The 26,224-nt window shown below is 34.0% G+C and overlaps 1 protein-coding gene across 1 annotated transcript in view; it reads right to left on the reverse strand.

The window, feature by feature from the left end:
* The window catches only part of Dop2R (dopamine D2-like receptor), a 219,942-nt gene that overhangs the window by 9,522 nt on the left and 184,196 nt on the right, over window positions 1-26,224 (reverse strand). Inside the window, exon 6 of the mRNA XM_089598807.1 lies at window positions 23,978-23,983. Within this exon, the coding sequence (XP_089454933.1) occupies window positions 23,978-23,983 (6 nt within the window). The remainder of the gene's footprint in view (window positions 1-23,977; window positions 23,984-26,224) is intronic.

Genomic DNA, 26,224 nt, shown 5'->3' on the forward strand with positions numbered 1-26,224 from the left:
AAGCAGTGAATTGTTAGGGACATTTGTGTCCTGAAAATTATTTTAAAAATCTCTTGCTTTTTTTGTGCTTATTTTTTCACGATATGTAATAAAACTTAATTTTGATTTTGAATAAACAATAATTTAGTGAATACTACATGTTTCTGATTGTTTTTATTTTTCATTTGCCAAAGGAAAAAAATACTACCAGCCTCAAAATTACATAACCTTGGTAAATTAAAAAAAGCTGTTTGTATGGAATTATGCATGTTGAAACATTAGGCCTATACACAGTCGAGAAAAAAGATAGGTCTTAAAAAAAAATTAAACTCTTGATATCGTATAATTGCTTTTTTCTATGTATTAACTTACTATTTTAATTGACTTGTCAGTTACACATTTTTTGTGTCAATGTACTTAGAAATATACAGCTGTTTTTTTTACGGATAGTTTCATAAGATTGTAATTGTTATTACATTTTGTTAAAACGGAAAATCTTGGTAGTAATAATTTACAAACCATTTTTAAAACCCCTATTGATGCTATTTTAATTATTTATATTGTCTTACCTTGCATCAATAACGTAATGTAAAGCTTCATTCGAAATTATTATCGTCTTCATGATGGAATACATCCATACTTTTTCTTTGATTCTGGATTACGTATACTGTTTTTACATGTACGTACGAAAATAATTTATACTTTTCCAGTTTTATATAGTTACTTTCGTGAGGTAGGAAATGAACCTTATACAGCTTACACAATACCCCTCTCCCCTACAAAAAAAAATCCCTACATAAATCTCTTTAGCCACCTTACAAAAAAAGGGAAAAATCGACAAATGTCTTCGTCATTTTTACGTAATGAAATTTTGGTTAACCCTCTTTTCCACATTCTCAAGAAAGATTCATAAGCCTCATCTTCGTTTGGCCACGGCCTACTTAGATACGTCAATTGAAAAAAAAGGAAAAAAAAATACATTTGAAAAAGTTAGTTCCTCTGCTACAGCTTATGTTTTAGTTACATATAGAGTAGAGAAAAATTGTATGGATACCATTATTTTATGTTTAAGTATACACAATTATATCTGAAGTGTAATAATTATAATTGTCAGAACAGAAATAATTGAATCAATAACATAACACGTATAAAGCTTCATTTTTAAATTATTATCCCTTGTAAATAGGATACAGCTGTTGTTTCTCTTTGAATCTGTATCACGTGTACTGCACTGTACGTACATACGAAAATAAGTTAATTTTAGTTATTTTATAAAGTTATTGTCGTAAGTCAGAAGAAAACCCTTCTACAGCTCCAAAAATACCACCCAAAGTCCCTCCATAATTTTTTTTAGCCACCTCACAGAATAAGGAAAAATTCGATAAATTCCTTCGTTATTTTTTTTTAATAAAATTTTCCATTATGATAAAAAAAAACTGATTCTTATTTGCTATATCCTTGAATTTTTCTTACGGTATGAGTGTATCTTATTTAAATACAATTTTTTTATACTATACACTTTTATTTAAATAACAATTTTGACGGTCTAGATGGCTACTAATATTAAAAAACAATTACAAACATAGGCTTTGAAAATTGGTAATAAATTTTTTATTCCAAGAATTACATTAAATACTGGAAATACTTCATCATTAACTTTTATTTTATATAGAAAACAATTCTCATTAGTTGTAGCATTTGCTATGACTAAAAATAAGTCTCAAGGTCAAAGTTTTGATAATGTGGGATTATACTTAAAAAAACCTTTATGTTCTCATGGTCAATTATATGTGGCTTTATCAAGATGCAAAAATAAAACTGGAATTTTTGTTCAAGTCGATAGAGAAAACAGTTTAGAGATTGAAAATATAGTTTGGAAAGAAATTTTTGAATGTAATAATGTATCTAATATTCATAACATGATTTAATTGTTATTAGTTATTATTTTTTTATGTATAGGTAAAATTTTTTAATTAATAATACATATCATAAATGTATATCGTGTTCATCTATTGTACCAATTTTAGCATTAATTTAAAACAGAATAGAAATGGACGTAAGTCTTCGTGGTTTAATCAGGCTTTATAAGATGACTCTTAAAATGATGCGAAACTTTCATTGTTTATATTAATGATACTCTAAATTTAACTTAAGTTTATGTACGTAAAAAGAAGAATTGTGTATTAAAGGACTATATAAGTGATGATGATATAATAAGTATGCGCACCAATATATGTGTATATATTATTTGGTTTGTAAATATTGTTAACTCCATATAAGTTGGTTTTTAAACGTACTTAGTTGTATAACGTACAGTGAATGTGGGATGTTTTGAGAAAAAATACTATACAATATTTCCATGTGATTTGGTAGGAATGTGGTAATAGACTTTAACACATTGACAGGGCTGGCAAAATGCAACGTTACAAAATGCTAACAAAAAAAGTCAGCCCACCAAAAACTTTATGCTTACAAAGAAACCAAGGGATCCAGTAAATCGAAATACAATTGATTGTATTTAAGTTTAGCCGATTATAGTATTGTGCAGTAATCTGTAACTATTTAATTGAATATTAAAACATACATTGTTATCATCCCATGAAGCCATACGTGGTTGAACCAGTGCTCTCGCCTGCGGCAGAAAACCGAAGACGTGACCGTCACAGTACCGCCACCTGAACTGACGCCCTGCGGCCAGAGTTAATGCTCGCTAAGCGGCAAATTCAAATGTGCTAAAACCAACTAACTAAATCCCAAGCTTTTTAACCTAATAACTCAGTACCCAAAACCTCTTAAACCAAATAACCCTATACTTCAGATAAATACAACCAAACAATATTTTAAATACACGCTCAACTTATAACTGTATACATAAATCATACTCATCAGATTGCAAAATCTTTAAAATAAAGATCCAAACGACTTGCAACACATAAATATAATGAGAAAAAACTACTAAATAACCCAGGGAGCTTAATATCTAATTAATTTATTGATAAAAATATAAAATATAACTACGCCGCGTATCCCTATATGACCCAAGGCACTTCATGGTAAGTTTATTACCTAATCAAATATAAATTAAAAGCCCAAGCGCCTATCACCAGATGACCCGGGGCGCTTGCTGGCCACTTTTTTTAAAATTTTACTGAGCGCCTATCACCAGATGACTCAGGGCGCTTACTAGCCAGTTTATTAACTAATTAAATATAAATTCACAGCCCAAGCGCCTATCACCAGATGACCCGGGGCGCTTACTGGCCACTTTTTTTAAAATTTTACTGAGCGCCTATCACCAGATTACTCAGGGCGCTTACTAGCCAGTTTATTAACTAATTAAATAAATATAAATTAAAAGCCCAAGCGCCTATCACCAAATGACCCGGGGCGCTTGCTGGCCACTTTTTTTAAAATTTTACTGAGCGCCTATCACCAGATGACTCAGGGCGCTTACTAGCCAGTTTATTAACTAATTAAATATAAATTAAAAGCCCAAGCGCCTATCACCAGATGACCCGGGGCGCTTACTGGCCACTTTTTTTTAAATTAAACTAAGCTGCTATTACCAGATGACTCAGGGCACTTACTGGCCAATTTATTAACAAATTAAATATAAATTTAAATCCTAAGCGTCTATCACTACATGACCCAGGGCGCTTACTATCCACTGGTTAATAAAATGAAAAATGCTACAATAGTTACGGCATTTAATGTGTAGCAAAGTAAGGCACTTAATAGGTTCTTAATTGTGATACAAAAAAAACCAACAAATAACTAGTGCTGTATGTATAAGTAACCTAACGTACTAATCGGCCAACTACTGCAATAATAATAATTATAAAATATTATAAAGGCATACTCCGATGTTACTTAGAACAATTAAGAGCTCTTATGCTAGCATTTTTGAGTTAACAAAAAATAGAATGGAACTTATATCAAGTAACTAAGGACGTTATACAGCTTGTTGTTAATTTCTAAGCCATTTATTAATACCATCAGGGCCAAAAATTGGATTCTTTTCGTTTCTTAACAAGCACTTGTCTCGATAATTATTAATCCGACGGTTTGAAAACTGGAAAGCAAGTATTTGAGGGCATCTGGGGATAGGCGCTCAGTTTAATTTTTAAAAAAGTGGCCAGTAAGCGCCCCGGGTCATCTGGTGATAGGCGCTTAAGCTTTTAATTTATATTTGATTTGTTAATAAACTTGCCAGTCAGTGCCCTCAGTCATCTGGTAATAGCAGCTCAGCTTAATTTTAAAAAAAGTGGTCAGTAAGCGCCCCGGGTCATCTGGTGATAGGCGCTTGGGCTGTGAATTTATATTTAATTAGTTAATAAACTGGCTAGTAAGCGCCCTGAGTCATCTGGTGATAGCAGCTCAGTTTAATTTAAAAAAAAGTGGCCAGTAAGCGCCCTGAGTCATCTGGTGATAGGCGCTCAGTAAAATTTTAAAAAAAGTGGCCAGCAAGCGCCCCGGGTCATCTGGTGATAGGCGCTTGGGCTTTTAATTTATATTTAATTAGGTAATAAACTTACCATGAAGGGCCTTGGGTCATATAGGGATACGCGGCGTAGTTATATTTTATATTTTTATCATTAAATAAATTGGATATCAAGCTCCCTGGGTTATTTAGTAGTTTTTTCTCATTATATTTATGTGTTGCAAATCGTTTGGATCTTCATTTTAAAGATTTTGCAATCTGATGAGTATGATTTATGTATACAGTTATAAGTTGAGCGTGTATTTAAAATATTGTTTGGTTGTATTTATCGGAAGTATAGGGTTATTTGGTATAAGAGGTTTTGGGTACTGAGTTATTATGTTAAAAAGCTTGGGATTTAGTTAGTTGGTTTTAGCACATTTGAATTTGCCGCTTAGCGAGCATTAACTCTGGCCGCAGGGCGTCAGTTCAGGTGGCGGTACTGTGACGGTCACGTCTTCGGTTTTCTGCCGCAGGCGAGAGCACTGTATTTATGCACGACGTTCTCACAAAGTTCAACCATCGTGAGTACTGAACTATTTTTTTTATTTTTTTTTTTTATTCGTTTTTCAAGTTTTTTTTTAGTGAACTACATGAATGCAGTATTAACGTTTATAGAGCTTCGTTCTTTCAATGGGTCTGGCGACCCCCTTGTTACCTGAGAAATTGTGTTTTTATACTCGTCATGTTCAAAGAACTTCGTTCTTACCGTGGGTCCCATGACCCATTTATCCCCCCTGGTTTGTTGTTGTTTTTTTTTTTATTTATTTTTTGTCTATGCCAACTACAAAATTAAGGTCACGTCCCATCAGATATCAGTATTTAAAGACTTCATACCCGTTTTAAAAATTTAAATTTAACTGTTACACTTAAAGGAGATTGATAAAATCGCTATCCTAGTAATTCCTACTAGAAGGTAGTGATTCATCGAACCACATGGAGTTAAATTGTGACTTCAACAAGTGATATCATACTTAATGGCGCATGGGTAGTTTCTCTTTTTAATCATCACGATAGTGGAAAAATCAATTAAACCAATTGTCTGATGCGTCTAGTTTGTGGTCCAAGTATTCTTCAGTTAGTCACACCTCCGCTCTCAGGCTATTAGCTTATATCACAGATAAAAGGCAGGTTTTTAACGTTTTTCTATAGTCAGCTTTCGGAAGTTTGGTCAACGTTTCGATCCAGTATACAAGAAACTCTTGCCACAGCACCTCTTGTCGTTTGCAACTCTAGAGTGTCTCAGTGAAGCTTATTTCTATAAATAAGTTACTGCCAATTACCATGGAATTGGTGCACAAGAAGACCAACGAATCTACGGTAGCCGTTATCAAGGCCGCGGACCATCATGCCTTCCTATGGTTCGTTACCATTCCACCTTACGACTGCAGCGAGGACGTTCAATTGGTGACAAACTCGTCCATTTTTTTGACCTCCCGTCACGCCTGGCAGCTCGTTTTTTATTCAAATTTAAATATTCCCGAGGAAGAGGAGCGTGTCTCGGTGTATCTGAGGTCGATGGACGACAAGACCGAAGGAATAAACATCAAAACTCGTCTGCGAATCTCTGTGTTCAATACCAGTGAAAAAAGAGTCGTGTGCACGTCTGGATTGCAGAGTGAGATCTTTTGCTCCAACGTGCCTTTGCTCGTATGTAACTTTCAGAGCGAAGAGTATCATAACATCTTTACCCAAGATATGGGCATACTCTGCGAAATTCGTCTAGACGACGAGGAGGCCAGTCATTCGTTCGACCATATTATCAACAACAACGACGAACGTTACGATGTTAAAATACTGATAGACGAGCAAAAGATGTTCGCACAATCAACCGTGTTGGGTAAAAAGAGTGCGGTTTTATCGTTTATTCTGGAGAATTTTTCCATTCGTGATGAAACGGATGGCAGGTTGAAATTGATCATCAAAAATACGGACTACTATATAATGAGTGAATTGATTCTGTTTGTGAATGGTTATCAGGTCAATCATAACGAAAAAATAGCTAAAGAACTGATGGTTGTTGCTTTCGAGTTCGGTGTGTGGGACTTGGTCGACGTATGCGAGGGTATTTTGATCAATTATTTGAAGCCAGGTAACCTAGCTGATTATTTGAAGTTAGCCGAGAAGTGTAAGGCAGTACTACTGAAGGAGATGGCCTCAGAAATGTGCTCTGACCGTGTTCAGTATTTAGATCTTTAAGCAGTGAATTGTTAGGGACATTTGTGTCCTGAAAATTATTTTAAAAATCTCTTGCTTTTTTTGTGCTTATTTTTTCACGATATGTAATAAAACTTAATTTTGATTTTGAATAAACAATAATTTAGTGAATACTACATGTTTCTGATTGTTTTTATTTTTCATATGCCAAAGGAAAAAAATACTACCAGCCTCAAAATTACATAACCTTGGTAAATTAAAAAAAGCTGTTTGTATGGAATTATGCATGTTGAAACATTAGGCCTATACACAGTCGAGAAAAAAGATAGGTCTTAAAAAAAAATTAAACTCTTGATATCGTATAATTGCTTTTTTCTATGTATTAACTTACTATTTTAATTGACTTGTCAGTTACACATTTTTTGTGTCAATGTACTTAGAAATATACAGCTGTTTTTTTTACGGATAGTTTCATAAGATTGTAATTGTTATTACATTTTGTTAAAACGGAAAATCTTGGTAGTAATAATTTACAAACCATTTTTAAAACCCCTATTGATGCTATTTTAATTATTTATATTGTCTTACCTTGCATCAATAACGTAATGTAAAGCTTCATTCGAAATTATTATCGTCTTCATGATGGAATACATCCATACTTTTTCTTTGATTCTGGATTACGTATACTGTTTTTACATGTACGTACGAAAATAATTTATACTTTTCCAGTTTTATATAGTTACTTTCGTGAGGTAGGAAATGAACCTTATACAGCTTACACAATACCCCTCTCCCCTACAAAAAAAAATCCCTACATAAATCTCTTTAGCCACCTTACAAAAAAAGGGAAAAATCGACAAATGTCTTCGTCATTTTTACGTAATGAAATTTTGGTTAACCCTCTTTTCCACATTCTCAAGAAAGATTCATAAGCCTCATCTTCGTTTGGCCACGGCCTACTTAGATACGTCAATTGAAAAAAAAGGAAAAAAAAATACATTTGAAAAAGTTAGTTCCTCTGCTACAGCTTATGTTTTAGTTACATATAGAGTAGAGAAAAATTGTATGGATACCATTATTTTATGTTTAAGTATACACAATTATATCTGAAGTGTAATAATTATAATTGTCAGAACAGAAATAATTGAATCAATAACATAACACGTATAAAGCTTCATTTTTAAATTATTATCCCTTGTAAATAGGATACAGCTGTTGTTTCTCTTTGAATCTGTATCACGTGTACTGCACTGTACGTACATACGAAAATAAGTTAATTTTAGTTATTTTATAAAGTTATTGTCGTAAGTCAGAAGAAAACCCTTCTACAGCTCCAAAAATACCACCCAAAGTCCCTCCATAATTTTTTTTAGCCACCTCACAGAATAAGGAAAAATTCGATAAATTCCTTCGTTATTTTTTTTTAATAAAATTTTCCATTATGATAAAAAAAAACTGATTCTTATTTGCTATATCCTTGAATTTTTCTTACGGTATGAGTGTATCTTATTTAAATGCAATTTTTTTATACTATACACTTTTATTTAAATAACAATTTTGACGGTCTAGATGGCTACTAATATTAAAAAACAATTACAAACATAGGCTTTGAAAATTGGTAATAAATTTTTTATTCCAAGAATTACATTAAATACTGGAAATACTTCATCATTAACTTTTATTTTATATAGAAAACAATTCTCATTAGTTGTAGCATTTGCTATGACTAAAAATAAGTCTCAAGGTCAAAGTTTTGATAATGTGGGATTATACTTAAAAAAACCTTTATGTTCTCATGGTCAATTATATGTGGCTTTATCAAGATGCAAAAATAAAACTGGAATTTTTGTTCAAGTCGATAGAGAAAACAGTTTAGAGATTGAAAATATAGTTTGGAAAGAAATTTTTGAATGTAATAATGTATCTAATATTCATAACATGATTTAATTGTTATTAGTTATTATTTTTTTATGTATAGGTAAAATTTTTTAATTAATAATACATATCATAAATGTATATCGTGTTCATCTATTGTACCAATTTTAGCATTAATTTAAAACAGAATAGAAATGGACGTAAGTCTTCGTGGTTTAATCAGGCTTTATAAGATGACTCTTAAAATGATGCGAAACTTTCATTGTTTATATTAATGATACTCTAAATTTAACTTAAGTTTATGTACGTAAAAAGAAGAATTGTGTATTAAAGGACTATATAAGTGATGATGATATAATAAGTATGCGCACCAATATATGTGTATATATTATTTGGTTTGTAAATATTGTTAACTCCATATAAGTTGGTTTTTAAACGTACTTAGTTGTATAACGTACAGTGAATGTGGGATGTTTTGAGAAAAAATACTATACAATATTTCCATGTGATTTGGTAGGAATGTGGTAATAGACTTTAACACATTGACAGGGCTGGCAAAATGCAACGTTACAAAATGCTAACAAAAAAAGTCAGCCCACCAAAAACTTTATGCTTACAAAGAAACCAAGGGATCCAGTAAATCGAAATACAATTGATTGTATTTAAGTTTAGCCGATTATAGTATTGTGCAGTAATCTGTAACTATTTAATTGAATATTAAAACATACATTGTTATCATCCCATGAAGCCATACGTGGTTGAACCAGTGCTCTCGCCTGCGGCAGAAAACCGAAGACGTGACCGTCACAGTACCGCCACCTGAACTGACGCCCTGCGGCCAGAGTTAATGCTCGCTAAGCGGCAAATTCAAATGTGCTAAAACCAACTAACTAAATCCCAAGCTTTTTAACCTAATAACTCAGTACCCAAAACCTCTTAAACCAAATAACCCTATACTTCAGATAAATACAACCAAACAATATTTTAAATACACGCTCAACTTATAACTGTATACATAAATCATACTCATCAGATTGCAAAATCTTTAAAATAAAGATCCAAACGACTTGCAACACATAAATATAATGAGAAAAAACTACTAAATAACCCAGGGAGCTTAATATCTAATTAATTTATTGATAAAAATATAAAATATAACTACGCCGCGTATCCCTATATGACCCAAGGCACTTCATGGTAAGTTTATTACCTAATCAAATATAAATTAAAAGCCCAAGCGCCTATCACCAGATGACCCGGGGCGCTTGCTGGCCACTTTTTTTAAAATTTTACTGAGCGCCTATCACCAGATGACTCAGGGCGCTTACTAGCCAGTTTATTAACTAATTAAATATAAATTCACAGCCCAAGCGCCTATCACCAGATGACCCGGGGCGCTTACTGGCCACTTTTTTTAAAATTTTACTGAGCGCCTATCACCAGATTACTCAGGGCGCTTACTAGCCAGTTTATTAACTAATTAAATAAATATAAATTAAAAGCCCAAGCGCCTATCACCAAATGACCCGGGGCGCTTGCTGGCCACTTTTTTTAAAATTTTACTGAGCGCCTATCACCAGATGACTCAGGGCGCTTACTAGCCAGTTTATTAACTAATTAAATATAAATTAAAAGCCCAAGCGCCTATCACCAGATGACCCGGGGCGCTTACTGGCCACTTTTTTTTAAATTAAACTAAGCTGCTATTACCAGATGACTCAGGGCACTTACTGGCCAATTTATTAACAAATTAAATATAAATTTAAATCCTAAGCGTCTATCACTACATGACCCAGGGCGCTTACTATCCACTGGTTAATAAAATGAAAAATGCTACAATAGTTACGGCATTTAATGTGTAGCAAAGTAAGGCACTTAATAGGTTCTTAATTGTGATACAAAAAAAACCAACAAATAACTAGTGCTGTATGTATAAGTAACCTAACGTACTAATCGGCCAACTACTGCAATAATAATAATTATAAAATATTATAAAGGCATACTCCGATGTTACTTAGAACAATTAAGAGCTCTTATGCTAGCATTTTTGAGTTAACAAAAAATAGAATGGAACTTATATCAAGTAACTAAGGACGTTATACAGCTTGTTGTTAATTTCTAAGCCATTTATTAATACCATCAGGGCCAAAAATTGGATTCTTTTCGTTTCTTAACAAGCACTTGTCTCGATAATTATTAATCCGACGGTTTGAAAACTGGAAAGCAAGTATTTGAGGGCATCTGGGGATAGGCGCTCAGTTTAATTTTTAAAAAAGTGGCCAGTAAGCGCCCCGGGTCATCTGGTGATAGGCGCTTAAGCTTTTAATTTATATTTGATTTGTTAATAAACTTGCCAGTCAGTGCCCTCAGTCATCTGGTAATAGCAGCTCAGCTTAATTTTAAAAAAAGTGGTCAGTAAGCGCCCCGGGTCATCTGGTGATAGGCGCTTGGGCTGTGAATTTATATTTAATTAGTTAATAAACTGGCTAGTAAGCGCCCTGAGTCATCTGGTGATAGCAGCTCAGTTTAATTTAAAAAAAAGTGGCCAGTAAGCGCCCTGAGTCATCTGGTGATAGGCGCTCAGTAAAATTTTAAAAAAAGTGGCCAGCAAGCGCCCCGGGTCATCTGGTGATAGGCGCTTGGGCTTTTAATTTATATTTAATTAGGTAATAAACTTACCATGAAGGGCCTTGGGTCATATAGGGATACGCGGCGTAGTTATATTTTATATTTTTATCATTAAATAAATTGGATATCAAGCTCCCTGGGTTATTTAGTAGTTTTTTCTCATTATATTTATGTGTTGCAAATCGTTTGGATCTTTATTTTAAAGATTTTGCAATCTGATGAGTATGATTTATGTATACAGTTATAAGTTGAGCGTGTATTTAAAATATTGTTTGGTTGTATTTATCGGAAGTATAGGGTTATTTGGTATAAGAGGTTTTGGGTACTGAGTTATTATGTTAAAAAGCTTGGGATTTAGTTAGTTGGTTTTAGCACATTTGAATTTGCCGCTTAGCGAGCATTAACTCTGGCCGCAGGGCGTCAGTTCAGGTGGCGGTACTGTGACGGTCACGTCTTCGGTTTTCTGCCGCAGGCGAGAGCACTGTATTTATGCACGACGTTCTCACAAAGTTCAACCATCGTGAGTACTGAACTATTTTTTTTATTTTTTTTTTTTATTCGTTTTTCAAGTTTTTTTTTAGTGAACTACATGAATGCAGTATTAACGTTTATAGAGCTTCGTTCTTTCAATGGGTCTGGCGACCCCCTTGTTACCTGAGAAATTGTGTTTTTATACTCGTCATGTTCAAAGAACTTCGTTCTTACCGTGGGTCCCATGACCCATTTATCCCCCCTGGTTTGTTGTTGTTTTTTTTTTTATTTATTTTTTGTCTATGCCAACTACAAAATTAAGGTCACGTCCCATCAGATATCAGTATTTAAAGACTTCATACCCGTTTTAAAAATTTAAATTTAACTGTTACACTTAAAGGAGATTGATAAAATCGCTATCCTAGTAATTCCTACTAGAAGGTAGTGATTCATCGAACCACATGGAGTTAAATTGTGACTTCAACAAGTGATATCATACTTAATGGCGCATGGGTAGTTTCTCTTTTTAATCATCACGATAGTGGAAAAATCAATTAAACCAATTGTCTGATGCGTCTAGTTTGTGGTCCAAGTATTCTTCAGTTAGTCACACCTCCGCTCTCAGGCTATTAGCTTATATCACAGATAAAAGGCAGGTTTTTAACGTTTTTCTATAGTCAGCTTTCGGAAGTTTGGTCAACGTTTCGATCCAGTATACAAGAAACTCTTGCCACAGCACCTCTTGTCGTTTGCAACTCTAGAGTGTCTCAGTGAAGCTTATTTCTATAAATAAGTTACTGCCAATTACCATGGAATTGGTGCACAAGAAGACCAACGAATCTACGGTAGCCGTTATCAAGGCCGCGGACCATCATGCCTTCCTATGGTTCGTTACCATTCCACCTTACGACTGCAGCGAGGACGTTCAATTGGTGACAAACTCGTCCATTTTTTTGACCTCCCGTCACGCCTGGCAGCTCGTTTTTTATTCAAATTTAAATATTCCCGAGGAAGAGGAGCGTGTCTCGGTGTATCTGAGGTCGATGGACGACAAGACCGAAGGAATAAACATCAAAACTCGTCTGCGAATCTCTGTGTTCAATACCAGTGAAAAAAGAGTCGTGTGCACGTCTGGATTGCAGAGTGAGATCTTTTGCTCCAACGTGCCTTTGCTCGTATGTAACTTTCAGAGCGAAGAGTATCATAACATCTTTACCCAAGATATGGGCATACTCTGCGAAATTCGTCTAGACGACGAGGAGGCCAGTCATTCGTTCGACCATATTATCAACAACAACGACGAACGTTACGATGTTAAAATACTGATAGACGAGCAAAAGATGTTCGCACAATCAACCGTGTTGGGTAAAAAGAGTGCGGTTTTATCGTTTATTCTGGAGAATTTTTCCATTCGTGATGAAACGGATGGCAGGTTGAAATTGATCATCAAAAATACGGACTACTATATAATGAGTGAATTGATTCTGTTTGTGAATGGTTATCAGGTCAATCATAACGAAAAAATAGCTAAAGAACTGATGGTTGTTGCTTTCGAGTTCGGTGTGTGGGACTTGGTCGACGTATGCGAGGGTATTTTGATCAATTATTTGAAGCCAGGTAACCTAGCTGATTATTTGAAGTTAGCCGAGAAGTGTAAGGCAGTACTACTGAAGGAGATGGCCTCAGAAATGTGCTCTGACCGTGTTCAGTATTTAGATCTTTAAGCAGTGAATTGTTAGGGACATTTGTGTCCTGAAAATTATTTTAAAAATCTCTTGCTTTTTTTGTGCTTATTTTTTCACGATATGTAATAAAACTTAATTTTGATTTTGAATAAACAATAATTTAGTGAATACTACATGTTTCTGATTGTTTTTATTTTTCATTTGCCAAAGGAAAAAAATACTACCAGCCTCAAAATTACATAACCTTGGTAAATTAAAAAAAGCTGTTTGTATGGAATTATGCATGTTGAAACATTAGGCCTATACACAGTCGAGAAAAAAGATAGGTCTTAAAAAAAAATTAAACTCTTGATATCGTATAATTGCTTTTTTCTATGTATTAACTTACTATTTTAATTGACTTGTCAGTTACACATTTTTTGTGTCAATGTACTTAGAAATATACAGCTGTTTTTTTTACGGATAGTTTCATAAGATTGTAATTGTTATTACATTTTGTTAAAACGGAAAATCTTGGTAGTAATAATTTACAAACCATTTTTAAAACCCCTATTGATGCTATTTTAATTATTTATATTGTCTTACCTTGCATCAATAACGTAATGTAAAGCTTCATTCGAAATTATTATCGTCTTCATGATGGAATACATCCATACTTTTTCTTTGATTCTGGATTACGTATACTGTTTTTACATGTACGTACGAAAATAATTTATACTTTTCCAGTTTTATATAGTTACTTTCGTGAGGTAGGAAATGAACCTTATACAGCTTACACAATACCCCTCTCCCCTACAAAAAAAAATCCCTACATAAATCTCTTTAGCCACCTTACAAAAAAAGGGAAAAATCGACAAATGTCTTCGTCATTTTTACGTAATGAAATTTTGGTTAACCCTCTTTTCCACATTCTCAAGAAAGATTCATAAGCCTCATCTTCGTTTGGCCACGGCCTACTTAGATACGTCAATTGAAAAAAAAGGAAAAAAAAATACATTTGAAAAAGTTAGTTCCTCTGCTACAGCTTATGTTTTAGTTACATATAGAGTAGAGAAAAATTGTATGGATACCATTATTTTATGTTTAAGTATACACAATTATATCTGAAGTGTAATAATTATAATTGTCAGAACAGAAATAATTGAATCAATAACATAACACGTATAAAGCTTCATTTTTAAATTATTATCCCTTGTAAATAGGATACAGCTGTTGTTTCTCTTTGAATCTGTATCACGTGTACTGCACTGTACGTACATACGAAAATAAGTTAATTTTAGTTATTTTATAAAGTTATTGTCGTAAGTCAGAAGAAAACCCTTCTACAGCTCCAAAAATACCACCCAAAGTCCCTCCATAATTTTTTTTAGCCACCTCACAGAATAAGGAAAAATTCGATAAATTCCTTCGTTATTTTTTTTTAATAAAATTTTCCATTATGATAAAAAAAAACTGATTCTTATTTGCTATATCCTTGAATTTTTCTTACGGTATGAGTGTATCTTATTTAAATACAATTTTTTTATACTATACACTTTTATTTAAATAACAATTTTGACGGTCTAGATGGCTACTAATATTAAAAAACAATTACAAACATAGGCTTTGAAAATTGGTAATAAATTTTTTATTCCAAGAATTACATTAAATACTGGAAATACTTCATCATTAACTTTTATTTTATATAGAAAACAATTCTCATTAGTTGTAGCATTTGCTATGACTAAAAATAAGTCTCAAGGTCAAAGTTTTGATAATGTGGGATTATACTTAAAAAAACCTTTATGTTCTCATGGTCAATTATATGTGGCTTTATCAAGATGCAAAAATAAAACTGGAATTTTTGTTCAAGTCGATAGAGAAAACAGTTTAGAGATTGAAAATATAGTTTGGAAAGAAATTTTTGAATGTAATAATGTATCTAATATTCATAACATGATTTAATTGTTATTAGTTATTATTTTTTTATGTATAGGTAAAATTTTTTAATTAATAATACATATCATAAATGTATATCGTGTTCATCTATTGTACCAATTTTAGCATTAATTTAAAACAGAATAGAAATGGACGTAAGTCTTCGTGGTTTAATCAGGCTTTATAAGATGACTCTTAAAATGATGCGAAACTTTCATTGTTTATATTAATGATACTCTAAATTTAACTTAAGTTTATGTACGTAAAAAGAAGAATTGTGTATTAAAGGACTATATAAGTGATGATGATATAATAAGTATGCGCACCAATATATGTGTATATATTATTTGGTTTGTAAATATTGTTAACTCCATATAAGTTGGTTTTTAAACGTACTTAGTTGTATAACGTACAGTGAATGTGGGATGTTTTGAGAAAAAATACTATACAATATTTCCATGTGATTTGGTAGGAATGTGGTAATAGACTTTAACACATTGACAGGGCTGGCAAAATGCAACGTTACAAAATGCTAACAAAAAAAGTCAGCCCACCAAAAACTTTATGCTTACAAAGAAACCAAGGGATCCAGTAAATCGAAATACAATTGATTGTATTTAAGTTTAGCCGATTATAGTATTGTGCAGTAATCTGTAACTATTTAATTGAATATTAAAACATACATTGTTATCATCCCATGAAGCCATACGTGGTTGAACCAGTGCTCTCGCCTGCGGCAGAAAACCGAAGACGTGACCGTCACAGTACCGCCACCTGAACTGACGCCCTGCGGCCAGAGTTAATGCTCGCTAAGCGGCAAATTCAAATGTGCTAAAACCAACTAACTAAATCCCAAGCTTTTTAACCTAATAACTCAGTACCCAAAACCTCTTAAACCAAATAACCCTATACTTCAGATAAATACAACCAAACAATATTTTAAATACACGCTCAACTTATAACTGTATACATAAATCATACTCATCAGATTGCAAAATCTTTAAAATAAAGATCCAAACGACTTGCAACACATAAATATAATGAGAAAAAACTACTAAATAACCCAGGGAGCTTAATATCTAATTAATTTATTGATAAAAATATAAAATATAACTACGCCGCGTATCCCTATATGACCCAAGGCACTTCATGGTAAGTTTATTACCTAATCAAATATAAATTAAAAGCCCAAGCGCCTATCACCAGATGACCCGGGGCGCTTGCTGGCCACTTTTTTTAAAATTTTACTGAGCGCCTATCACCAGATGACTCAGGGCGCTTACTAGCCAGTTTATTAACTAATTAAATATAAATTCACAGCCCAAGCGCCTATCACCAGATGACCCGGGGCGCTTACTGGCCACTTTTTTTAAAATTTTACTGAGCGCCTATCACCAGATTACTCAGGGCGCTTACTAGCCAGTTTATTAACTAATTAAATAAATATAAATTAAAAGCCCAAGCGCCTATCACCAAATGACCCGGGGCGCTTGCTGGCCACTTTTTTTAAAATTTTACTGAGCGCCTATCACCAGATGACTCAGGGCGCTTACTAGCCAGTTTATTAACTAATTAAATATAAATTAAAAGCCCAAGCGCCTATCACCAGATGACCCGGGGCGCTTACTGGCCACTTTTTTTTAAATTAAACTAAGCTGCTATTACCAGATGACTCAGGGCACTTACTGGCCAATTTATTAACAAATTAAATATAAATTTAAATCCTAAGCGTCTATCACTACATGACCCAGGGCGCTTACTATCCACTGGTTAATAAAATGAAAAATGCTACAATAGTTACGGCATTTAATGTGTAGCAAAGTAAGGCACTTAATAGGTTCTTAATTGTGATACAAAAAAAACCAACAAATAACTAGTGCTGTATGTATAAGTAACCTAACGTACTAATCGGCCAACTACTGCAATAATAATAATTATAAAATATTATAAAGGCATACTCCGATGTTACTTAGAACAATTAAGAGCTCTTATGCTAGCATTTTTGAGTTAACAAAAAATAGAATGGAACTTATATCAAGTAACTAAGGACGTTATACAGCTTGTTGTTAATTTCTAAGCCATTTATTAATACCATCAGGGCCAAAAATTGGATTCTTTTCGTTTCTTAACAAGCACTTGTCTCGATAATTATTAATCCGACGGTTTGAAAACTGGAAAGCAAGTATTTGAGGGCATCTGGGGATAGGCGCTCAGTTTAATTTTTAAAAAAGTGGCCAGTAAGCGCCCCGGGTCATCTGGTGATAGGCGCTTAAGCTTTTAATTTATATTTGATTTGTTAATAAACTTGCCAGTCAGTGCCCTCAGTCATCTGGTAATAGCAGCTCAGCTTAATTTTAAAAAAAGTGGTCAGTAAGCGCCCCGGGTCATCTGGTGATAGGCGCTTGGGCTGTGAATTTATATTTAATTAGTTAATAAACTGGCTAGTAAGCGCCCTGAGTCATCTGGTGATAGCAGCTCAGTTTAATTTAAAAAAAAGTGGCCAGTAAGCGCCCTGAGTCATCTGGTAATAGGCGCTCAGTAAAATTTTAAAAAAAGTGGCCAGCAAGCGCCCCGGGTCATCTGGTGATAGGCGCTTGGGCTTTTAATTTATATTTAATTAGGTAATAAACTTACCATGAAGGGCCTTGGGTCATATAGGGATACGCGGCGTAGTTATATTTTATATTTTTATCATTAAATAAATTGGATATCAAGCTCCCTGGGTTATTTAGTAGTTTTTTCTCATTATATTTATGTGTTGCAAATCGTTTGGATCTTCATTTTAAAGATTTTGCAATCTGATGAGTATGATTTATGTATACAGTTATAAGTTGAGCGTGTATTTAAAATATTGTTTGGTTGTATTTATCGGAAGTATAGGGTTATTTGGTATAAGAGGTTTTGGGTACTGAGTTATTATGTTAAAAAGCTTGGGATTTAGTTAGTTGGTTTTAGCACATTTGAATTTGCCGCTTAGCGAGCATTAACTCTGGCCGCAGGGCGTCAGTTCAGGTGGCGGTACTGTGACGGTCACGTCTTCGGTTTTCTGCCGCAGGCGAGAGCACTGTATTTATGCACGACGTTCTCACAAAGTTCAACCATCGTGAGTACTGAACTATTTTTTTTATTTTTTTTTTTTATTCGTTTTTCAAGTTTTTTTTTAGTGAACTACATGAATGCAGTATTAACGTTTATAGAGCTTCGTTCTTTCAATGGGTCTGGCGACCCCCTTGTTACCTGAGAAATTGTGTTTTTATACTCGTCATGTTCAAAGAACTTCGTTCTTACCGTGGGTCCCATGACCCATTTATCCCCCCTGGTTTGTTGTTGTTTTTTTTTTTATTTATTTTTTGTCTATGCCAACTACAAAATTAAGGTCACGTCCCATCAGATATCAGTATTTAAAGACTTCATACCCGTTTTAAAAATTTAAATTTAACTGTTACACTTAAAGGAGATTGATAAAATCGCTATCCTAGTAATTCCTACTAGAAGGTAGTGATTCATCGAACCACATGGAGTTAAATTGTGACTTCAACAAGTGATATCATACTTAATGGCGCATGGGTAGTTTCTCTTTTTAATCATCACGATAGTGGAAAAATCAATTAAACCAATTGTCTGATGCGTCTAGTTTGTGGTCCAAGTATTCTTCAGTTAGTCACACCTCCGCTCTCAGGCTATTAGCTTATATCACAGATAAAAGGCAGGTTTTTAACGTTTTTCTATAGTCAGCTTTCGGAAGTTTGGTCAACGTTTCGATCCAGTATACAAGAAACTCTTGCCACAGCACCTCTTGTCGTTTGCAACTCTAGAGTGTCTCAGTGAAGCTTATTTCTATAAATAAGTTACTGCCAATTACCATGGAATTGGTGCACAAGAAGACCAACGAATCTACGGTAGCCGTTATCAAGGCCGCGGACCATCATGCCTTCCTATGGTTCGTTACCATTCCACCTTACGACTGCAGCGAGGACGTTCAATTGGTGACAAACTCGTCCATTTTTTTGACCTCCCGTCACGCCTGGCAGCTCGTTTTTTATTCAAATTTAAATATTCCCGAGGAAGAGGAGCGTGTCTCGGTGTATCTGAGGTCGATGGACGACAAGACCGAAGGAATAAACATCAAAACTCGTCTGCGAATCTCTGTGTTCAATACCAGTGAAAAAAGAGTCGTGTGCACGTCTGGATTGCAGAGTGAGATCTTTTGCTCCAACGTGCCTTTGCTCGTATGTAACTTTCAGAGCGAAGAGTATCATAACATCTTTACCCAAGATATGGGCATACTCTGCGAAATTCGTCTAGACGACGAGGAGGCCAGTCATTCGTTCGACCATATTATCAACAACAACGACGAACGTTACGATGTTAAAATACTGATAGACGAGCAAAAGATGTTCGCACAATCAACCGTGTTGGGTAAAAAGAGTGCGGTTTTATCGTTTATTCTGGAGAATTTTTCCATTCGTGATGAAACGGATGGCAGGTTGAAATTGATCATCAAAAATACGGACTACTATATAATGAGTGAATTGATTCTGTTTGTGAATGGTTATCAGGTCAATCATAACGAAAAAATAGCTAAAGAACTGATGGTTGTTGCTTTCGAGTTCGGTGTGTGGGACTTGGTCGACGTATGCGAGGGTATTTTGATCAATTATTTGAAGCCAGGTAACCTAGCTGATTATTTGAAGTTAGCCGAGAAGTGTAAGGCAGTACTACTGAAGGAGATGGCCTCAGAAATGTGCTCTGACCGTGTTCAGTATTTAGATCTTTAAGCAGTGAATTGTTAGGGACATTTGTGTCCTGAAAATTATTTTAAAAATCTCTTGCTTTTTTTGTGCTTATTTTTTCACGATATGTAATAAAACTTAATTTTGATTTTGAATAAACAATAATTTAGTGAATACTACATGTTTCTGATTGTTTTTATTTTTCATTTGCCAAAGGAAAAAAATACTACCAGCCTCAAAATTACATAACCTTGGTAAATTAAAAAAAGCTGTTTGTATGGAATTATGCATGTTGAAACATTAGGCCTATACACAGTCGAGAAAAAAGATAGGTCTTAAAAAAAAATTAAACTCTTGATATCGTATAATTGCTTTTTTCTATGTATTAACTTACTATTTTAATTGACTTGTCAGTTACACATTTTTTGTGTCAATGTACTTAGAAATATACAGCTGTTTTTTTTACGGATAGTTTCATAAGATTGTAATTGTTATTACATTTTGTTAAAACGGAAAATCTTGGTAGTAATAATTTACAAACCATTTTTAAAACCCCTATTGATGCTATTTTAATTATTTATATTGTCTTACCTTGCATCAATAACGTAATGTAAAGCTTCATTCGAAATTATTATCGTCTTCATGATGGAATACATCCATACTTTTTCTTTGATTCTGGATTACGTATACTGTTTTTACATGTACGTACGAAAATAATTTATACTTTTCCAGTTTTATATAGTTACTTTCGTGAGGTAGGAAATGAACCTTATACAGCTTACACAATACCCCTCTCCCCTACAAAAAAAAATCCCTACATAAATCTCTTTAGCCACCTTACAAAAAAAGGGAAAAATCGACAAATGTCTTCGTCATTTTTACGTAATGAAATTTTGGTTAACCCTCTTTTCCACATTCTCAAGAAAGATTCATAAGCCTCATCTTCGTTTGGCCACGGCCTACTTAGATACGTCAATTGAAAAAAAAGGAAAAAAAAATACATTTGAAAAAGTTAGTTCCTCTGCTACAGCTTATGTTTTAGTTACATATAGAGTAGAGAAAAATTGTATGGATACCATTATTTTATGTTTAAGTATACACAATTATATCTGAAGTGTAATAATTATAATTGTCAGAACAGAAATAATTGAATCAATAACATAACACGTATAAAGCTTCATTTTTAAATTATTATCCCTTGTAAATAGGATACAGCTGTTGTTTCTCTTTGAATCTGTATCACGTGTACTGCACTGTACGTACATACGAAAATAAGTTAATTTTAGTTATTTTATAAAGTTATTGTCGTAAGTCAGAAGAAAACCCTTCTACAGCTCCAAAAATACCACCCAAAGTCCCTCCATAATTTTTTTTAGCCACCTCACAGAATAAGGAAAAATTCGATAAATTCCTTCGTTATTTTTTTTTAATAAAATTTTCCATTATGATAAAAAAAAACTGATTCTTATTTGCTATATCCTTGAATTTTTCTTACGGTATGAGTGTATCTTATTTAAATACAATTTTTTTATACTATACACTTTTATTTAAATAACAATTTTGACGGTCTAGATGGCTACTAATATTAAAAAACAATTACAAACATAGGCTTTGAAAATTGGTAATAAATTTTTTATTCCAAGAATTACATTAAATACTGGAAATACTTCATCATTAACTTTTATTTTATATAGAAAACAATTCTCATTAGTTGTAGCATTTGCTATGACTAAAAATAAGTCTCAAGGTCAAAGTTTTGATAATGTGGGATTATACTTAAAAAAACCTTTATGTTCTCATGGTCAATTATATGTGGCTTTATCAAGATGCAAAAATAAAACTGGAATTTTTGTTCAAGTCGATAGAGAAAACAGTTTAGAGATTGAAAATATAGTTTGGAAAGAAATTTTTGAATGTAATAATGTATCTAATATTCATAACATGATTTAATTGTTATTAGTTATTATTTTTTTATGTATAGGTAAAATTTTTTAATTAATAATACATATCATAAATGTATATCGTGTTCATCTATTGTACCAATTTTAGCATTAATTTAAAACAGAATAGAAATGGACGTAAGTCTTCGTGGTTTAATCAGGCTTTATAAGATGACTCTTAAAATGATGCGAAACTTTCATTGTTTATATTAATGATACTCTAAATTTAACTTAAGTTTATGTACGTAAAAAGAAGAATTGTGTATTAAAGGACTATATAAGTGATGATGATATAATAAGTATGCGCACCAATATATGTGTATATATTATTTGGTTTGTAAATATTGTTAACTCCATATAAGTTGGTTTTTAAACGTACTTAGTTGTATAACGTACAGTGAATGTGGGATGTTTTGAGAAAAAATACTATACAATATTTCCATGTGATTTGGTAGGAATGTGGTAATAGACTTTAACACATTGACAGGGCTGGCAAAATGCAACGTTACAAAATGCTAACAAAAAAAGTCAGCCCACCAAAAACTTTATGCTTACAAAGAAACCAAGGGATCCAGTAAATCGAAATACAATTGATTGTATTTAAGTTTAGCCGATTATAGTATTGTGCAGTAATCTGTAACTATTTAATTGAATATTAAAACATACATTGTTATCATCCCATGAAGCCATACGTGGTTGAACCAGTGCTCTCGCCTGCGGCAGAAAACCGAAGACGTGACCGTCACAGTACCGCCACCTGAACTGACGCCCTGCGGCCAGAGTTAATGCTCGCTAAGCGGCAAATTCAAATGTGCTAAAACCAACTAACTAAATCCCAAGCTTTTTAACCTAATAACTCAGTACCCAAAACCTCTTAAACCAAATAACCCTATACTTCAGATAAATACAACCAAACAATATTTTAAATACACGCTCAACTTATAACTGTATACATAAATCATACTCATCAGATTGCAAAATCTTTAAAATAAAGATCCAAACGACTTGCAACACATAAATATAATGAGAAAAAACTACTAAATAACCCAGGGAGCTTAATATCTAATTAATTTATTGATAAAAATATAAAATATAACTACGCCGCGTATCCCTATATGACCCAAGGCACTTCATGGTAAGTTTATTACCTAATCAAATATAAATTAAAAGCCCAAGCGCCTATCACCAGATGACCCGGGGCGCTTGCTGGCCACTTTTTTTAAAATTTTACTGAGCGCCTATCACCAGATGACTCAGGGCGCTTACTAGCCAGTTTATTAACTAATTAAATATAAATTCACAGCCCAAGCGCCTATCACCAGATGACCCGGGGCGCTTACTGGCCACTTTTTTTAAAATTTTACTGAGCGCCTATCACCAGATTACTCAGGGCGCTTACTAGCCAGTTTATTAACTAATTAAATAAATATAAATTAAAAGCCCAAGCGCCTATCACCAAATGACCCGGGGCGCTTGCTGGCCACTTTTTTTAAAATTTTACTGAGCGCCTATCACCAGATGACTCAGGGCGCTTACTAGCCAGTTTATTAACTAATTAAATATAAATTAAAAGCCCAAGCGCCTATCACCAGATGACCCGGGGCGCTTACTGGCCACTTTTTTTTAAATTAAACTAAGCTGCTATTACCAGATGACTCAGGGCACTTACTGGCCAATTTATTAACAAATTAAATATAAATTTAAATCCTAAGCGTCTATCACTACATGACCCAGGGCGCTTACTATCCACTGGTTAATAAAATGAAAAATGCTACAATAGTTACGGCATTTAATGTGTAGCAAAGTAAGGCACTTAATAGGTTCTTAATTGTGATACAAAAAAAACCAACAAATAACTAGTGCTGTATGTATAAGTAACCTAACGTACTAATCGGCCAACTACTGCAATAATAATAATTATAAAATATTATAAAGGCATACTCCGATGTTACTTAGAACAATTAAGAGCTCTTATGCTAGCATTTTTGAGTTAACAAAAAATAGAATGGAACTTATATCAAGTAACTAAGGACGTTATACAGCTTGTTGTTAATTTCTAAGCCATTTATTAATACCATCAGGGCCAAAAATTGGATTCTTTTCGTTTCTTAACAAGCACTTGTCTCGATAATTATTAATCCGACGGTTTGAAAACTGGAAAGCAAGTATTTGAGGGCATCTGGGGATAGGCGCTCAGTTTAATTTTTAAAAAAGTGGCCAGTAAGCGCCCCGGGTCATCTGGTGATAGGCGCTTAAGCTTTTAATTTATATTTGATTTGTTAATAAACTTGCCAGTCAGTGCCCTCAGTCATCTGGTAATAGCAGCTCAGCTTAATTTTAAAAAAAGTGGTCAGTAAGCGCCCCGGGTCATCTGGTGATAGGCGCTTGGGCTGTGAATTTATATTTAATTAGTTAATAAACTGGCTAGTAAGCGCCCTGAGTCATCTGGTGATAGCAGCTCAGTTTAATTTAAAAAAAAGTGGCCAGTAAGCGCCCTGAGTCATCTGGTAATAGGCGCTCAGTAAAATTTTAAAAAAAGTGGCCAGCAAGCGCCCCGGGTCATCTGGTGATAGGCGCTTGGGCTTTTAATTTATATTTAATTAGGTAATAAACTTACCATGAAGGGCCTTGGGTCATATAGGGATACGCGGCGTAGTTATATTTTATATTTTTATCATTAAATAAATTGGATATCAAGCTCCCTGGGTTATTTAGTAGTTTTTTCTCATTATATTTATGTGTTGCAAATCGTTTGGATCTTCATTTTAAAGATTTTGCAATCTGATGAGTATGATTTATGTATACAGTTATAAGTTGAGCGTGTATTTAAAATATTGTTTGGTTGTATTTATCGGAAGTATAGGGTTATTTGGTATAAGAGGTTTTGGGTACTGAGTTATTATGTTAAAAAGCTTGGGATTTAGTTAGTTGGTTTTAGCACATTTGAATTTGCCGCTTAGCGAGCATTAACTCTGGCCGCAGGGCGTCAGTTCAGGTGGCGGTACTGTGACGGTCACGTCTTCGGTTTTCTGCCGCAGGCGAGAGCACTGTATTTATGCACGACGTTCTCACAAAGTTCAACCATCGTGAGTACTGAACTATTTTTTTTATTTTTTTTTTTTATTCGTTTTTCAAGTTTTTTTTTAGTGAACTACATGAATGCAGTATTAACGTTTATAGAGCTTCGTTCTTTCAATGGGTCTGGCGACCCCCTTGTTACCTGAGAAATTGTGTTTTTATACTCGTCATGTTCAAAGAACTTCGTTCTTACCGTGGGTCCCATGACCCATTTATCCCCCCTGGTTTGTTGTTGTTTTTTTTTTTATTTATTTTTTGTCTATGCCAACTACAAAATTAAGGTCACGTCCCATCAGATATCAGTATTTAAAGACTTCATACCCGTTTTAAAAATTTAAATTTAACTGTTACACTTAAAGGAGATTGATAAAATCGCTATCCTAGTAATTCCTACTAGAAGGTAGTGATTCATCGAACCACATGGAGTTAAATTGTGACTTCAACAAGTGATATCATACTTAATGGCGCATGGGTAGTTTCTCTTTTTAATCATCACGATAGTGGAAAAATCAATTAAACCAATTGTCTGATGCGTCTAGTTTGTGGTCCAAGTATTCTTCAGTTAGTCACACCTCCGCTCTCAGGCTATTAGCTTATATCACAGATAAAAGGCAGGTTTTTAACGTTTTTCTATAGTCAGCTTTCGGAAGTTTGGTCAACGTTTCGATCCAGTATACAAGAAACTCTTGCCACAGCACCTCTTGTCGTTTGCAACTCTAGAGTGTCTCAGTGAAGCTTATTTCTATAAATAAGTTACTGCCAATTACCATGGAATTGGTGCACAAGAAGACCAACGAATCTACGGTAGCCGTTATCAAGGCCGCGGACCATCATGCCTTCCTATGGTTCGTTACCATTCCACCTTACGACTGCAGCGAGGACGTTCAATTGGTGACAAACTCGTCCATTTTTTTGACCTCCCGTCACGCCTGGCAGCTCGTTTTTTATTCAAATTTAAATATTCCCGAGGAAGAGGAGCGTGTCTCGGTGTATCTGAGGTCGATGGACGACAAGACCGAAGGAATAAACATCAAAACTCGTCTGCGAATCTCTGTGTTCAATACCAGTGAAAAAAGAGTCGTGTGCACGTCTGGATTGCAGAGTGAGATCTTTTGCTCCAACGTGCCTTTGCTCGTATGTAACTTTCAGAGCGAAGAGTATCATAACATCTTTACCCAAGATATGGGCATACTCTGCGAAATTCGTCTAGACGACGAGGAGGCCAGTCATTCGTTCGACCATATTATCAACAACAACGACGAACGTTACGATGTTAAAATA

The sequence above is a fragment of the Copidosoma floridanum genome, unplaced genomic scaffold (genome assembly GCF_036245765.1).
Source record: "Copidosoma floridanum isolate Cflo_tuat_1 unplaced genomic scaffold, Cflo_Japanese_pri ptg000006l, whole genome shotgun sequence".
NCBI lineage: Eukaryota > Metazoa > Arthropoda > Insecta > Hymenoptera > Encyrtidae > Copidosoma > Copidosoma floridanum.